Source organism: Hyla sarda, chromosome 9, assembly GCF_029499605.1.
Source record: "Hyla sarda isolate aHylSar1 chromosome 9, aHylSar1.hap1, whole genome shotgun sequence".
Taxonomy (NCBI): Eukaryota; Metazoa; Chordata; class Amphibia; order Anura; family Hylidae; genus Hyla; species Hyla sarda.
Window position 1 is genome coordinate 1805241 of NC_079197.1, and position 19201 is coordinate 1824441.

General features: G+C 44.6%; 1 protein-coding gene across 16 annotated transcripts in view; it reads right to left on the minus strand.

Moving 5' to 3' along the window:
* Positions 1–19201, minus strand: part of COL5A1 (collagen type V alpha 1 chain) — a 387668-nt gene that overhangs the window by 54376 nt on the left and 314091 nt on the right. For all 16 annotated transcript variants that reach the window (XM_056537902.1, XM_056537901.1, XM_056537900.1 and 13 more), the window contains 7 exons: positions 13118–13162; positions 11260–11313; positions 8031–8138; positions 2531–2584; positions 1527–1580; positions 312–356; positions 165–218 (listed from right to left, as the gene is read on the minus strand). In XM_056537902.1, the coding sequence (XP_056393877.1) occupies positions 165–218; positions 312–356; positions 1527–1580; positions 2531–2584; positions 8031–8138; positions 11260–11313; positions 13118–13162 (414 nt within the window). The remainder of the gene's footprint in view (positions 1–164; positions 219–311; positions 357–1526; positions 1581–2530; positions 2585–8030; positions 8139–11259; positions 11314–13117; positions 13163–19201) is intronic.

The window sequence follows — 19201 nt, forward strand, 5'->3', positions numbered from 1 at the left end:
AAAATCAGCTGCAGAAAATCTGCAGCGTATACGCCACGAGGGACCATGCCCAAAGGGTGTGGATTGTTTTTGCCTTTACTAAGGTAGGTAAGTTTATATTGCTTCAGAAGGTAAGAAAATATCAGCGGTGTCTGGCATCGGCCGTATTATAGAACTGCTCTCACCTTGGGGCCTGGCTTTCCCGTTGTTCCCCTTGGACCTCTTTCTCCACGTGGACCCTTTAGAGAGAATGAAGAGCACAGGTTAATACATGGGCACTGTGTATACAGACGACTATATAGTCAGATAACAGAGTTTGAGGGGTCTCTTACCGTTGGACCTCGTTGCCCCCTTGGACCTGGTTTGCCAGGGGTTCCCTGAAAAGAGAAGAAAAAAATAAGGTTATAAGAGATAAAAGCCTCAGGTCCCCTTCACCGCGGCCGTGATCCAGGCTGCGGCTCTCGGGGATAATAACTGGATCTGCACAGACTTTTAATTTATTTGTAAGAGGACAATCCTTTTAAGGACAAAACTTATAAGAAAAGAAAAAAAAAAACCTTATTACAAAATAATAAGCTTTCAGCGGCCGGCACGGGAGTAAATCTTTCAGCAGCTCTGTCTATGCCAGCACCCGAGGAATAATAATAAAGCGGTGACATTCAATACTAATTCTTGATAGCGTTTTTTTTTTTTTACCAGCTCAGCGCATTATTATATTGGATTTTCCCCTGTATTATTTTAGAGGCCTGAGCTCTGAGCTCAAAAGCCGGATGTGGAAACCGCCAACAATCACTCTGCGAAAATTGTAGGTCCTTGCTTATTCATTGTAAAGGGGGGGGATGTTGTAATAGTTTTATAAATTATTCTCAGAGCTTTAACAGAGCCTCCAGCTGTTGCAAAGCTACCACTACGAGCATGCCAGGACAGCCAAGAGCTGCGAGTTGTAGTAGTTTTGCAATTTATTAGGATTATAATTACCTTAATGCAATGTTTCCCCACCAGGGTGCCTCCAGCTGTTGGTAAACTACAACTGCCTCCAACTGTTGGTTGTTTGGGCATGCTGGAAGTTGTAGTTTTGCAACAGGTCCCCAGTTTGGAGACCTATAATCTAGGTTTTAGAAACCACCCACAATCACTCTACGAAACATTATAGGACTTTGCGTACTCATTGTAAGGGGGGGGGGGGGGTGAAGAGGACTGTCGTAATAGTTTTCTAAATGATTCCCATCTTCAGAGCATTTGTTTTCCAGACAGGGTGCCTCCAGCTGTTGCAAAACTACAAATGACAGAAGGCCCAGGCAACCAACGGCTGTCTGGGCATGCTGGCAGTGGTAGTATTGCAATATATTAGTATCGCAATGACACTAAGGTGATGGTTCCCAAACCAGGATGCCTCCAGCTGTTGCAAAATTACAGCTCCCAGCAGTCCCATCATGCTGGGAGTTGTAGTTTTGCAAAGGCTGGAGGCGTACTGCTTAGGAAACCAGAGGAATCATATACAGGTAACAATATCACATACTGGTAACAATAACATGATCTATACTTACTCTTGTACCCTTCTCTCCATTTGTGCCTGGAAAACCGGGAAATCCGATGGATCCCTTAAAGTAACACAAGAACAAGATGTTATTGGTAACTTAAAGGACGAAGGAGTAACCATATTATGAGACCATACATCTTCAATAGCTGTTAACTGGATAATTCTTTGGCCTGAGAGATATTCTTCCCCATAAGCATGCACACTTGGCTTGAGAGTGCATGTGATTTCAATGGGTAGAGGAGAGAATGGTAGCAGCTAGCCTCTAGGACCTTGTTTTCCAACCAGGGTGCCTCCAGCTGTTGCAAAACTACAACTCCCAGCATGCCCGGACAGCCAAAGGCTGTCCGGGCATGCTGGGAATTGTAGTTTTGCAACAGCTGGAGGCACCCTGGTTGGAAAACACTGCTCTAGGAGAACAAAAGGATTGTGCATTGAAATTCAACATGCCCAATCCAGTCGGGGAGAGTCAGAGGCCTTTATACACATTAGACCAGTGATCTTTAAACTGTGGATTTACAGATATTGCAAAACTACAATTCCCAGAATGCCTGGATAGCTTTGGCTGACTAGACATGCTTGTAGTTGTAGTTTTGCAACATCAGGAGAGCCACAGTTTGGAGACAGTCATCTATCTGGTTCTGATGGAATAGGTGGGTTCAGGTGACTTTTCTCTATGGGGGGCTCAGTAGCTGTTAAGCACTACAGAGCTCAGCATGCCCAGGAATGTTATATAAGGAGAGTGAAATGTGCTTTGTCTGTATTGAGCTGTGGAGGCGTCACATGCCGTGAATCCCTCCGCTCCAGTTTTCCCGTAATGTGTTTCCCTCTATTTCTCGCCTAACACATGGAGTCTGCTGCTAAAATGTATTTAGTGATTAGGAAATGGTGCAGTAAATGTGATTTCGAGCTGCTGAACCAAACAATCAATAACACTTTGTATCAGTCAGGATTATATAAGAGGATTATCCGGAGCGCGGCGGCAGGAAGATGACGAAGAACGCAGGATGTTACCTTCGGACCTTGTCTTCCTGGGTAACCTGGTAATCCGGGAACACCGAGTTTTCCCTGAAGAGAAGAACAGAGTTGTGGTTATCGCTTGTCCAGTGGCTGACAGAGTAATATGCAAGCAGAGGTATTACATTCATTACATGGTGTATTATTCACAGTGACACCATATCTGAGGGACTATTATCAACAATTGTGTGACCAAAAATGGCACGCTGACACTCGGGGTACCGGATGATAACACTCGGGGTACCGGATGAGAACACTCGGGGTACAGGATGATAACACTCGGGGTACAGGATGATAACACTCGGGGTACAGGATGATAACACTTGGGGTACAGGATGATAACACTCGGGGTACAGGATGATAACACTTGGGGTAAAGGATGATAACACTCGGGGTACAGGATGATAACACTCGGGGTACAGGATGATGACACTCGGGGTACAGGATGATAACACTCGGGGTACAGGATCATAACACTTGGGGTACAGGATGATAACACTCGGGGTACCGGATGATCACACTCGGGGTACAGGATCATAACACTCGGGGTACAGGATGATTACACTCGGGGTACAGGATGATTACACTTGGGGTACAGGATGATAACACTTGGGGTACAGGATGATGATGACACTCGGGGTACAGGATGATAACACTCGGGGTACAGGATGATAACACTCGGGGTACAGGATGATAACACTCGGGGTACAGGATAATAACACTCGGGGTACAGGATAATAACACTTGGGGTACAGGATAATGACACTTGGGGTACAGGATGATAACACTCGGGGTACAGGATAGTGACTCTTGGGGTACAGGATAGTAACACTGGGGTACAGGATGATAACACTTGGGGTACAGGATGATAACACTCGGGGTACAGGATGATAACACTCGGGGTACAGGATGATAACACTCGGGGTACAGGATGATAACACTCGGGGTACAGGATGATAACACTTGGAGTACTGGATGATGACACTTGGGGTACAGGATGATGACACTCGGGGTACAGGATGATAACACTCGGGGTACAGGATGATAACACTCTTGGTACAGGATAGTGGCTCTTGGGGTACAGGATAGTGACTCTTGGGGTACAGTATAATAACTCTTGGGGTACAGGATAGTGACTCTTGGGGTACAGTATAATAACTCTTGGGGTACAGGATAGTGACTCTTGGGGTACAGGATAGTGACTCTTGGGGTACAGGATGATAACACTGGGGTACAGGATGATAACACTTGGGGTACAGGATGACACTTGAGGTACAGGATGATAACACTTGGGGTACAGGATGATAACACTTGGGGTACATGATGATAACACTTGGGGTACAGGATGACAACACTCGGGGTACAGGATGATAACACTCAGGGTACAGGATGATAACACTTGGGGTACAGGATGATAACACTCGGGGTACAGGATAGTGACTCTTGGGGTACAGTATAATAACTCTTGGGGTACAGGATAGTGACTCTTGGGGTACAGGATAGTGACTCTCGGAGTACAGGATAGTGGCTCTTGGGGTACAGGATAATAACTCTTGGGGTAGAGGATAGTGACTCTTGGGGTACAGTATAATAACTCTTGGGGTAGAGGATAGTGACTCTTGGGGTACAGGATAGTGACTCTTGGGGTACAGGATAGTGACTCTTGGGGTACAGTATAATAACTCTTGGGGTAGAGGATAGTGACTCTTGGGGTACAGGATAGTGACTCTTGGGGTACAGGATAGTGACTCTTGGGGTACAGGATAGTGACTCTTGGGGTACAGGATAGTGACTCTTGGGGTACAGGATAGTGACTCTTGGGGTACAGGATAGTGACTCTTGGGGTACAGGATAGTGACTCTTGGGGTACAGGATAGTGACTCTTGGGGTACAGGATAGTGACTCTTGGGGTACAGGATAGTGACTCTTGGGGTACAGGATAGTGACTCTTGGGGTACAGGATAGTGACTCTTGGGGTACAGGATAGTGACTCTTGGGGTACAGGATAGTGACTCTTGGGGTACAGGATAGTGACTCTTGGGGTCCAGAACCCTTGCTCCCTCTGTGTTGTCTATATCACACAGACAAGTGAACGCTCTTATAATTCCCGGCACGATCTGATACATTTATTTGACCCAGTTTCTACAATCTTTGTGCAGATAAACAGGAATAAGCCACCAATTAGTTGACATATTCGCTGCAGTCGCTGACAGGTCGTCTACACACGGTGATACAAGGGCTGAGCCAGATGAAAGTGCCTCTATTCTATAGCGATCTATATGCAGAAATGTGCAGGCGCCATCATGGAGTTAATTGTGAGCGTTCAGCCGGCAGCGCCTCTACCTGTCACAGGGATCTATGAATAAGGGAAAGATTCAGCCTCTCAAGTTCTACTCATTATATTGTGACTTCTAGGAATATCCGCATCCTTTATAAAACGACTGCAGAGCGCTGGAAGTGATCAGCGCCGGAGCCAATTACGGTGTCAGCTTTTCTCCGCAGGTCGCGGTTCTGCTCAGGACATCACATGGGAAAGAGACAACAATTTTAATGATGAGGCATGTGCTGCGGCTCCTCGCCTGACATATGTGCTGCAGCTCCTCGCCTCATCCATGTACATGGAATTATTAAGGACAAAGGCATCGCATTCCCTGACACATGTGAAATATTCTGCCACTGATATCTGCAACCCCCCCCCCGATATCTACATATCCCCCCCTGATATCTTCATATCCCCCCCTGATATCTACATATCCCCCCCTGATATCTACATATCCCCCCCTGATATCTTCATATCCCCCCCTGATATCTACATATCCCCCCCTGATATCTACATATCCCCCCCTGATATCTACATATCCCCCCCTGATATCTACATATCCCCCACTGATCTCTACATATCCCCCCCTGATATCTACATATGCCCCCTGATATCTACATATCCCCCCCTGATATCTACATATCCCCCCCTGATATCTACATATCCCCCTGCTATCTACATATGCCCCCCTGATATCTACATATCATCCCCCCCCTGATATCTACATATCCCCCTGATATCTACATATCCCCCACTGATATCTACATATCCCCCCCAAATATCTACATATCCCCCCTGATATCTACATATCCCCCCCAAAATCTGCAATCCCCCCTGACATCTGCACCCCCCGATATCTACATATCCCCCCAATATCTGCACCCCTGCCCCCGATATCTACACATCCCCCCCCCGATATATCTGCAACCCCCCCTGATATCTACATATCCCCCCACTGATATCTACATATCATCCCCCCTGCTATCTACATATGCCCCCCTGATATCTACATATCATCCCCCCCTGATATCTACATATCATCCCCCCCTGATATCTACATATCATCCCCCCCTGATATCTACATATCTCCCCTCACTGATATTTACATATCCCCCCTGATATCTACATATCATCCCCCCTGATATCTACATATCATCCCCCCTGATATCTACATATCATCCCCCCTGATATCTACATATCATCCCCCCCTGATATCTACATATCATCCCCCCCCTGATATCTACATATCATCCCCCCCTGATATCTACATATCATCCCCCCCTGATATCTACATATCATCCCCCCCTGATATCTACATATCATCCCCCCCTGATATCTACATATCATCCCCCCCTGATATCTACATATCATCCCCCCCTGATATCTACATATCATCCCCCCCTGATATCTACATATCATCCCCCCCTGATATCTACATATCATCCCCCCCTGATATCTACATATCATCCCCCCCTGATATCTACATATCATCCCCCCCTGATATCTACATATCATCCCCCCCTGATATCTACATATCATCCCCCCCTGATATCTACATATCATCCCCCCCTGATATCTACATATCATCCCCCCCTGATATCTACATATCATCCCCCCGATATCTACATATCATCCCCCCCTGATATCTACATATCATCCCCCCCTGATATCTACATATCATCCCCCCTGATATCTACATATCATCCCCCCTGATATCTACATATCATCCCCCCCTGATATCTACATATCCCCCCCTGATATCTACATATCATCCCCCCCTGATATCTACATATCATCCCCCCCTGATATCTACATATCATCCCCCCCTGATATCTACATATCATCCCCCCCTGATATCTACATATCCCCCACAGATATCTGAATATCTCCCCTCACTGATATCTACATATCCCCCCCTGATATCTACATATCCCCCCCTGATATCTACATATCCCCCCCTGATATCTACATATCCCCCCTGATATCTACATATCCCCCCCTGATATCTACATATCCCCCCTGATATCTACATATCCCCCCTGATATCTACATATCCCCCCTGATATCTACATATCCCCCCTGATATCTACATATCCCCCACAGATATCTACATATCTCCCCTCACAGATATCTACATATCTCCCCTCACTGATATTTACATATCCCCCTGATATCTACACATCCCCCCACAGATATCTACATATCTCCCCTCACTGTTATCTACATATCCCCCCCTGATATCTACATATCCCCCCTGATATCTACGTATCTCCCCTGATATTTACATATCCCCCCTGATATCTACATATCCCCCACTGATATCTACATATCCCCCCTGATATCTACATATCCCCCCTGATATCTACATATCCCCCCACAGATATCTACATATCCCCCCACAGATATCTGAATATCTCCCCTCACTGATATTTACATATCCCCCCTGATATCTACATATCCCCCCACAGATATCGACATATCTCCCCTGATATCTGAATATCTCCCCTCACTGATATTTACATATCCCCCCTGATATCTACATATCCCCCCCTGATATGTACATATCCCCCCTGATATCTACATATCCCCCCTGATATCTACATATCCCCCCTGATATCTACATATCCCCCCTGATATCTACATATCCCCCCTGATATCTACATATCCCCCCTGATATCTGAATATCTCCCCTCACTGATATTTACATATCCCCCCTGATATCTACATATCCCCCCACAGATATCTACATATCTCCCCTGATATCTGAATATCTCCCCTCACTGATATTTACATATCCCCCCTGATATCTACATATCCCCCCCTGATATGTACATATCCCCCCTGATATCTACATATCCCCCCTGATATCTACATATCCCCCCTGATATCTACATATCCCCCCTGATATCTACATATCCCCCCTGATATCTGAATATCTCCCCTGATATCTACATATCCCCCCTGATATCTACATATCCCCCCTGATATCTGAATATCTCCCCTCACTGATATTTACATATCCCCCCTGATATCTACATATCCCCCCTGATATCTGAATATCTCCCCTCACTGATATTTACATACCCCCCTCCACTCATATCTACAGTAGGATACAGACTGTTTGCAATGGCAGCAAAGAGAAGCAATGGTAAAGTGTGGTAAAGAGATTTCACAGACCTTCTCCCCAGCAGGACCAAGAGGACCGTTCTCTCCATTAGGACCGCCTCTTCCCTTTGGACCTTCAGGGCCATCTTCACCTCGGGGGCCAGAGGCTCCAATTTCACCCTGGTGGTAACATAAAGATCCATAAGAGAAAGCAACTTTAATGGTTAGGAAACTTCCAGTAACATGGCCTCTGATAATCTGATAATGTTATACTGTAGGACACAAGATCCCATCAATGACCCAGATCTGCATCACGATTATATATTGTTTAATGCAGCCAATGATGCCGGTCCTCAACTGGTCTTCCATGTTATCCAGGATTAGAAATGCAGCGATAATTTCTTCAAAAAACAGCACAACCACAGGCTGTGTGTGGTATTGCAGCTCAGATCCATTGAAGTGAATGGAGCCAAGTTGTATTACCACACACAACCTGTGGTGGTGCTGTTTTTGGAAGAAATTAGCTGTTTTTCTATTCCTGTAAAACCCCTTTAAGCTGCTGCAGAACTACAACTCACAAGATGCCGACAGTCAGTGGCTGCGACTATAGCATCTAGAGCAGTGTTTCCCATCTTGGAGATCTCCGGCTGTTTTAAAACTACAACTTCCAGCTGTAAGGGCATGATGGGAGTTGTAGTTTTGTAAAGGCTGGAGGAAACACTGCCTTCTAAAAAGGTGGGACTAGAAGCCATGCGAGTGAGGGAGATTAGCACTGGGGTAATACATCCAAGGCATGTGTGGTATTGTTATGGAGTAAATCTCCCATAAAGCACCAGACACAGTGACTAATAAGACAGCGCCCCCCTTATTATCCCTTAACACCACCTTAGGCTCTGTTCACACATCATAGCCGTAAACTACTCTAAAAGAGGAAAGAAAGCGAAAAACAAAAACAGCTGAGAATAAGGCTGAAGTCCTGAGGTGTGAACGCAGCCTGACAGAGAAAACAACATATCCGCCCGACCCGCGAGTCTGCTCCTCATCACCGGGTCTGTCCGCACGGCGCTAATCTAATCTACATTTTTCACCTTTTTAATTGTTGGCGTTTTTCCAGCCCCTTGGAGCACAAACAATACAAAGGAAAATGAATTTTAGGAGCCTCTCGCCAGATATTTCCCATTGATTCTGCCAAGTCAATTAACATCTTCATGGACTGCACCGGATCAGGTGGGTTATCAGGTAATGAAGGTATCGATTGTCCCTTTAAATGCTGGATGAGCGGAGTGCGGGGAGCCGGGCCCTGGCGTTTCCTCTTAAGCAATTAAATCTAAGAACAATCATTACTAACAAATGGGACCGAAGGCGTCTTAATCAGGGCCGACACTTTTCTATTGCTTTTAATTATCGTTTTGTACGTATAAAGTGAAGGTTTCTGGATGATCTGTCTTGTGCTTTTAATAAAGGTCGGACCGGAGACTGTGCGCTTCCTTAAAGTTAACCTTCCTGATATATATATATATATATAGCGGGTTCAATACACATGCGCCATAGATAGAGATGAGGAGTGGCGTGCCGTCACTAGGGGGCGTGACATCACGTCCCCATCTCAGAGGCAGCACCCGACACAGGATGCTGGGGGCTTCACCAAATTCACGGGGTCCCCAGCGGCGGGACCCCTGCAATCATACATCTTATCCCCTATCCTTTGGATAGGGGATAAAATGTATAAAACCGGCATACCCCCCCCCCAAAAAAAAATTTTTGGGTCTTTTTAAATCAACTGGCTCCAGAAAGTTAAACAGATTTGTAAATTACTTCTATTAATTTTTTAAAATCCTTTCGGTACTTATTAGCAGCTGTATGCTACAGAGGAAGTTCTTTTCTTTTTGAATTTCTTTTCTGTCTGTCCACAGTGCTCTCTGCTGACACCTCTGTCCATGTCAGGAACTGTCCAGAGCAGGAGAAAATCCCTATAGCAAACCTATGCTGCTCTGGACAGTTCCTGACACAGACAGAGGTGTCAGCAGAGAGCACTGTGGTCAGACAGAAAAGAAATTCAAAAATATACTAACTTCATGCCCACTGCATAAGGTGCTTCACAGTGCCCCAAACAATACACTGGTTAGAAAAATGCACAAAAAAAAAATGCCACAACGGCTACTGTGCAAAATTTGGCGCCAAACAAACCCCAGAAAAACGGGTTTTATCCATAGATAAATGTTCCTCCATAGTGAAAGTTTATCTTTCCTCATGTAACTCCAGGACTGCTTTTGAAGCACCCCCATTTTTCTAGTAAGAACGAGGGTGAACTTGCGAGCCTCGCGGAGCCTTTTTCTTCTGGGGCTGCTGACACGCAAAGTGACAAATCCCTCCTGTTGAAACCTAACGTGCGAGCGCTGTCCGGCCTGGCTGAATTATTTATCCGCAGTGTGTACAGGTGGAATCTGTAAACCGTCTAAATAATACACACATCTGTGTCCTCGCTGCGCGGTGACCATTATAGACGTATCTGGTGATGTGCGAGCGCATAGACTGCGGAGTATAAAGGGGTATTCCAGGAAAAAACTTTTTTTATATATCAACTGGCTCCAGAAAGTTAAACAAATTTGTAAATTACTTCTGTTCAAAAATCTTAATCCTTCCAATAATTATCAGCTGCTGAAGTTGAGTGGTTCTTTTCTGTCTGGCAACAGTGCTCTCTGCTGACATCTCTGCTTGTCTCGGGAACTGCACAGAGTAGAAAAGGTTTGCTATGGGGATTTGCTTCTACTCTGGACAGTTCCCGAGACACGTGTCATCAGAGAGCACTTAGACAGAAAAGAACAACTCAACTTCAGCAGCTCATAAGTACTGAAAGGATTGAGATTTTTTAATAGAAGTCATTTACAAATCTGTTTAACTTTCTGGAGCCAGTTGATATATATATATATATATATATATATATATATATATATATATATAAAAATAAAAAGATTTTTCCACAATAACCCCTTTAATACTTTGCAGGTAAATGTCAGCTCCGAGGGGTCAGTGCATGATAACATTGATACCAGTGTTTCTCAACCAGTGTGTTGCAAAACTACAACTCCCAACATGCCCGGACAGCCGTTGGCTGTCCGGGCATGCTGGGAGTTGTAGTTTTGCAACAGCTGGAGGCACCCTGGTTACACTGATTTAGAGCAGATCAGTCTATTACATCTTTCTGATGATCTGGAATCTGATGTTTGCAGGATTACATATATGGATCAGAATTACGACACAATCGCGACACTCTCACGAATAACAACATGGAGATTCTTACTCTGTCTCCTTTGGGTCCCATGTCCCCCTTAAATCCTGGAAATCCATCTTCACCCTAAACAAGGAGAAAGAGAATGAGACAATGATGCAGCATGAATCGATGCAGAGCAGTGCGATGTGCTGCAGACCTGTCCAGCAGTGCACTGGTTAAGGATGTGCCCGTCGGTTCCCTGGGCACTGATGGAGAATGGCAACCGGCCTAGAAGTGATTGGAAAGTCTGATATGTATTAATCAGGTGACTTTGTAGGATGGAGTGGGGTTCAACGGCGCTAATCGGAACAGGCACAGCAGGTAAAAACGCTCTTACCTCACCTACTGTGCCGATTCCGTTCAGCGCTGTAGAACCCCACTCCATCCTACGAGGTCACCTGATAAATATATCTGTCGGGGAGGCTGCAGACCGGGCTTATTAGGTTAGGTTCAGACTACGGAATTTCCACCTGCAATTCCGCTTTGAAATTGCAGGCGGAAATTCTGCTTGCTAAAATGTACTGTGTAGTCAATGGGTTTCCGATCACAAATTCGCACTTCGGAATTTGTGAACGGAAAATCCGCTTTAAAATTTCCGCCTGAAGAATGGCGTTGCTCTTTCTTCAGGCGGAAATACTCGCGGAACACATTGCAGTCTATTGGAGACTGCAGTGTCCGCGCAGTCCTAGCACCGACTGATACAGTCAGCACTCGGAATGTCCAGGCGAGTAGTCTGAACCTAGCCTTACTCATCCACACTGACCATTGTTGTGAGTCCACACATTATTGTGCTGATTACCTATTGGAGGTTTTACGCTATGGAGCGCTCTACTATCCTGTATATGGACTATTGGGCCGTTGCCATGGGAGACAAGTTCCGTTAACACTCAATTGCTTCTATTAATAGAGATGTTTTGGCAGAGCCGATGAACCCAGGGCTGGAGGATGAGATGTGAGATGAGGTGCTCGGCCTCCCCCTGCCAGTGCTTCGCCCCATAACCCCCTGTTCACATTACACAGGTCTAGTGACTCCGGGGTGGGGGGGCTCTTTGAGCTGCGGTGCTGTCACCTTATTATGACCGGTCAGGTAAAGGATTGCTGTCAGTGAATGAAAGCTGAACTTGATCAATTTCTATATGACGATCGATGTTTTCATTCACTGACAGTAAGCAGAGATCTTAAAAGGCGATTACAATGTGCTGTATATGACATTACTAGTCTGACATACATTGAAAACTTTTTTTTTTTTTTTAAATCAACTGGTGCCAGAAAGTTAAACAGAATTGTAAATCACTTCTATTAAAAAATATTAATCCTTCCAGTACTTATTAGCTGCTGAATACTACAGAGGAAATTATTTTCTTTTTGGAACACAGAGCTTTCTGCTGACATCACGAGCACAGTGCTCTCTGCTGACACCTCAGTCCATTTTAGGAACTGTCCAGAGCAGCATATGTTTGCTATGGGGATTTTCTCCTACTCTGGACAGTTCTTAAAATGGACAGAGATGTCAGCAGAGAGCACTGTGTTCATGATGTCAGCAGAGAGCTCTGTGCTCGTGATGTCAGCAGAGAGCTCTGTGTTCCAAAAAGAAAAGAATTTCCTCTGTAGTATACAGCAGCTGATAAGTACTGGAAGGATTAAGATTTTTTAATAGAAGTAATTTACCAATCTGTTTAACTTTCTGGCACCAGTTGATTTAAAAAAAAAAAAAAAGTTTTCCACCGGAGTACCCCTTTAAGATCACAGATTCCGGATATTGGGCTGTCCATGGCAGTGTTGCCCTCATCCTCCACATCTTCCATGTTTATTACTCACAGCCGGAGTCAACCAGTCGCCATAACTCAGGACGACCCTACAGGTAGATGTCACCGACCACAGAACTCACCTTCTCTCCTTTTGTTCCCTTCAAACCTCGGATTCCATCAGCTCCCTGAAAAGACACAACGCGATGAGTATTCAGAACATATCCTTGGTATATCTCATATTCACACAATGGTGGCGATACTGGGAGGAGCCTCCGTAATAGTAATGGGAGGAGCCTCTGTAATAGTAATGGGAGGAGCCTATGTGACAGTACTGGGAGGAGCATCTGTGATAGTAATGGGAGGAGCCTATGTACCAGTACTGGGAGGAGCCTCCGTAATAGTAATGGGAGGAGCCTCTGTAATAGTAATGGGAGGAGCCTATGTGACAGTACTGGGAGGAGCATCTGTGATAGTAATGGGAGGAGCCTATGTACCAGTACTGGGAGGAGCCTCCGTAATAGTAATGGGAGGAGCCTCTGTAATAGTAATGGGAGGAGCCTCTGTAACAGTAATGGGAGGAGCCTCTGTGACAGTACTGGGAGGAGCATCTGTGATAGTAATGGGAGGAGCCTATGTACCAGTACTGGGAGGAGCCTCTTTGCCAGTACTGGGAGGAGCCTCTGTAATAGTACTCGGAGGATCCTTTGTGATGGTACTAGGAGCCACAGTGGTAGTACTGGGAAGAGCCTATGTAACAGTAATGGGAGGAGCCTCTGTAACAGTACTGGGAGGAGCCTATGTGACAGTACTGGGAGGAGCATCTGTGATAGTAATGGGAGGATCCTTTGTACCAGTACTGGGAGGATCCTCTGTAACAGTACTGGGAGGAGCATCTGTGATAGTAATGGAAGGATCCTCTGTAACAGTACTGGGAGGAGCCTCTGTCATAGTACTGGGAGGAGCCTCTGTACTGGGAGGATCCTTTGTGATGGTACTAGGAGCGACAGTGGTAGTACTGGGAGGAGCCTCTGTAACAGTAATGGGAGGAGCCTCTGTACCAGTACTGGGAGGATCCTCTGTAACAGTACTGGGAGGAGCATCTGTGATAGTAGTGGGAGGAGCCTCTGTACCAGTACTGGGAGGAGCCTCTGTGACAGTACTGGGAGGAGCATCTGTGTTAGTACTTAAAAGGATCTTTTAAGATGGTACTAGAAGAAGTCACAGTGGTAGCACTAGGAGGAGCTTGTGTAATGGTACTGTGAAGAGCCTCTGTGAAGGTACTGGGAGGAGCCTCTGTGATGTACTGGGAGGATCTTGTGATGGTACTGTGAAGAGCCTCTGTGAAGGAACTGGGAGGAGCTTCTGTGGTGGTACTGGGAGGAGCCTCTGTGATGTACTGGGAGGATCTTGTGATGTACTGGGAGGAGCTTCTGTGATGGTACTGTACAGAGCCTCTGTGAAGGTACTGGGAGGAGCTTCTGTGATGTACTGGGAGGATCTTGTGATGGTACTGGGAGGAGCATCTGTGTTAGTACTTAAAAGGATCTTTTAAGATGGTACTAGAAGAAGTCACAGTGGTAGCACTAGGAGGAGCTTGTGTAATGGTACTGTGAAGAGCCTCTGTGAAGGTACTGGGAGGAGCCTCTGTGGTGGTATTGGGAGGAGCCTCTGTGATGTACTGGGAGGATCTTGTGATGGTACTGGGAGGAGCTTCTGTGATGGTACTGTACAGAGCCTCTGTGAAGGTACTGGGAGGAGCTTCTGTGATGTACTGGGAGGATCTTGTGATGGTACTGGGAGGAGCTTCTGTGATGGTACTGAGAGGAACTTCTGTGATGTACTGGGAGGATCTTGTGATGGTACTGGGAGGAGCTTCTGTGATGGTACTGAGAGGAACTTCTGTGATGTACTGGGAGGATCTTGTGATGGTACTGGGAGGAGCTTCTGTGATGGTACTGAGAGGAACTTCTGTGATGTACTGGGAGGATCTTGTGATGGTACTGGGAGGAGCTTCTGTGATGGTACTGTACAGAGCCTCTGTTATGGTACTGCTAATGGTACTGGGAGGAGCCTAAGTGATGGCTCTAGATCCTACTCAATGCTTAGAGGGTTTTTTCATGATGACTATTGGTTGTACCTAAATGTAAACTATAGATGATTATATGCAGATCCTTGTGTATATTTCTCATAGAGAATAAGAGATACACAACATGTCCTTACAAACAATTGCCAATAAACTAATTTTAATTAAAAATAAATCTAACCAGCTTCAGGTAATCCTGAAAGTATCACATAAGAAGCTGCAGCCATTATTATGTTATGATATACAATTACAAAATATTTCATTATTATTCTAGGAGAATGATCAGTACATCGCCCCCTGTGTGTAGACACTGCACAGTACCACTTCTATTGCCCTGTATACATGCACAGTACCACTTCTATTGCTCTGTATACATGCACAGTACCACTTCTATTGCTCTGTATACATGCACAGTACCTCTTCTATTGCTCTGTATACATGCACAGTACCACTTCTATTGCTCTGTATACATGCACAGTACCACTTCTATTGCTCTGTATACATGTACAGTACCTCTTCTATTGCTCTGAATACATGCACAGTACCACTTCTATTGCTCTGTATACATGCACAGTACCACTTCTATTGCTCTGTATACATGCACAGTACCACTTCTATTGCTCTGTATACATGCACAGTACCACTTCTATTGCTCTGTATACATGCACAGTACCACTTCTATTGCTCTGTATACATGCACAGTACCTCTTCTATTGCTCTGAATACATGCACAGTACCACTTCTATTGCTCTGTATACATGCACAGTACCACTTCTATTGCTCTGTATACATGCACAGTACCACTTCTATTGCTCTGTATACATGCACAGTACCACTTCTATTGCTCTGTATACATGCACAGTACCACTTCTATTGCTCTGTATACATGCACAGTACCACTTCTATTGCTCTGTATACATGCACAGTACCACTTCTATTGCTCTGTATACATGCACAGTACCACTTCTATTGCTCTGTATACATGCACAGTACCACTTCTATTGCTCTGTATACATGCATAGTACCACTTCTATAGCTCTGTATACATGCACAGTACCACTTCTATTGCTCTGTATAGATGCACAGTACCACTTCCATTGCTCTGTATGAATGCACAGTACCACTTCTCATACCCAGTATACATGCACCGTACTTTTCCTCTTGCTCTGTATACATGCACAGTACTTTTCCTCTTGCTCTGTATACATGCACAGTACTTTTCCTCTTGCTCTGTATACATGTACAGTACTTTTCCACTTGCTCTGTATACATGTACAGTACTTTTTCTCTTGCTCTGTATACATGTACAGTACTTTTCTCTTGCTCTGTATACATGCACAGTACTTTTCCTCTTGCTCTGTATACATGTACAGTACTTTTCCTCTTGCTCTGTATACATGCACAGTACTTTTCCTCTTGCTCTGTATACATGCACAGTACTTTTCCTCTTGCTCTGTATACATGCACAGTACTTTTCCTCTTGCTCTGTATACATGTACAGTACTTTTCCTCTTGCTCTGTATACTTGTGCAGTACTTTTCCTCTTGCTCTGTATACATGTACAGTACTTTTCCTCTTGCTCTGTATACACGTACAGTACTTTTCCTCTTGCTCTGTATACATGTACAGTACTTTTCCTCTTGCTCTGTATACATATACAGTACTTTTCCTCTTGCTCTGTATACATGTACAGTACTTTTCCACTTGCTCTGTATACATGTACAGTACCACTTCTATTGCTCTGTATAGATGCACAGTACCCCTTCCATTCCTCTGTATGAATACACAGTACCATTTCTCATACCCAGTATACATGTACAGTACTTTTCCTCTTGCTCTGTATACATGTACAGTACTTTTCCTCTTGCTCTGTATACATGTACAGTACTTTTCCTCTTGCTCTGTATACATGTACAGTACTTTTCCTCTTGCTCTGTATACATGTACAGTACTTTTCCTCTTGCTCTGTATACATGTACAGTACTTTTCCCTTGCTCTGTATACATGTACAGTACTTTTCCTCTTGCTCTGTATACATGCACAGTACTTTTCCTCTTGCTCTGTATACATGTACAGTACTTTTCCTCTTGCTCTGTATACATGTACAGTACTTTTCCTCTTGCTCTGTATACATGTACAGTACTTTTCCTCTTGCTCTGTATACATGTACAGTACTTTTCCTCTTGCTCTGTATACATGCACAGTACTTTTCCTCTTGCTCTGTATACATGTACAGTACTTTTCCTCTTGCTCTGTATACATGTACAGTACTTTTCCTCTTGCTCTGTATACATATACAGTACTTTTCCTCCTGCTCTGTATACATGCACAGTACTTTTCCTCTTGCTCTGTATACATGTACAGTACTTTTCCTCTTGCTCTGTATACATGTACAGTACTTTCCTCTTGCTCTGTATACATGCACAGTACTTTTCCTCTTGCTCTGTATACATGCACAGTACCACATCTCTTGATCTGTATACATGTACAGTACTTTCCTCTTGCTCTGTATACATGTACAGTACTTTTCCTCTTGCTCTGTATACATGCACAGTACTTTTCCTCTTGCTCTGTATACATGCACAGTACTTTTCCTCTTGCTCTGTATACATGTACAGTACTTTTCCTCTTGCTCTGTATACATGCACAGTACTTTTCCTCCTGCTCTGTATACATGCACAGTACTTTTCCTCTTGCTCTGTATACATGTACAGTACTTTTCCTCTTGCTCTGTATACATGTACAGTACTTTCCTCTTGCTCTGTATACATGCACAGTACTTTTCCTCTTGCTCTGTATACATGCACAGTACCACATCTCTTGATCTGTATACATGTACAGTACTTTCCTCTTGCTCTGTATACATGTACAGTACTTTTCCTCTTGCTCTGTATACATGCACAGTACTTTTCCTCTTGCTCTGTATACATGCACAGTACTTTTCCTCTTGCTCTGTATACATGTACAGTACTTTTCCTCTTGCTCTGTATACATGTACAGTACTTTTCCTCTTGCTCTGTATACATCCACAGTACTTTTCCTCTTGCTCTGTATACATCCACAGTACCACATCTCTTGATCTGTATACATGCACAGTACCACTTCTATTGCTCTGTATACATACATGCACAGTACCACTTCTCATACTCTGTATATATGGACACTATACAGTACTCTTTCTATTCTTAGAATCCAGTCCACTGTGTACAATTACACAGATAGGACACTGATCTATTTCCGTAAGTTCCCGCCGCCTCTCGTTGCGCCTAATTTGACAGGTCTCTGCGCTGCAGCTTTGGTTGTGCCTGAGTTGATATAATGACAGCAAATGGCATCTCCTACACTGAATAAAATAAATATATAAAGCTGTAAATCGTCCCCATTAAGCGCTGCAGAACACCCATCCATCTCCACTTTAGTAAATCTAATTATGACACTTTGGAGGAGAATTTCTGCCGTTCTACGTTCTCCTTCTCTGTAGAAATGCAGAATAATTCAATTAGTTTAATGACGGCTCTAAAGCCAGATATTTTGCACTTCACACTCTTAATGTTTCCCCTAATGGCGAGAAGCCTCGTTCATCCAGTAGAATCAGCAAACAGCTTCCAGTGACTGCGCAAACCGAGCGGACTGAGCCAGCGCCGCGCTTAACCCATAAGCTGCAAAGGGGCCGACAGCTGCGCCCAGCGCCTTGAAAGCCGTGAGGAGTCCTTGAAGTGTCCTCTACTATCAAGTTGCTGGAAATCCCATTTAGATGAATTACCGTATATTTTTCTGGGACGACCAATATGGCCGCCATTCCAGATCTCATTGTTGTCTTCAATGCTGAAACGCTGCAATTCTGATTTAGTTCTGTAAAGCTACAGTCAATAGGAATAACCCTTCACATACCAGTCTGCTGCTACAATAGAGTGATCGGTGAAGTCTGTGGTCCTCCAGATGATGAAAAACCACAACTCCCAGCATGCCTGGATGGTCAACTGCTGGGTATAATTCTCAGGGTTCTGTATACACGCACAGTACCACTTCTGTTGCTCTGTATACATGCACAGTACCACTTCTGTTGCTCTGTATACATGCACAGTAACACTTCTATTACTCTGTATACATGCACAGTACCACTTCTATTGCTCTGTATACA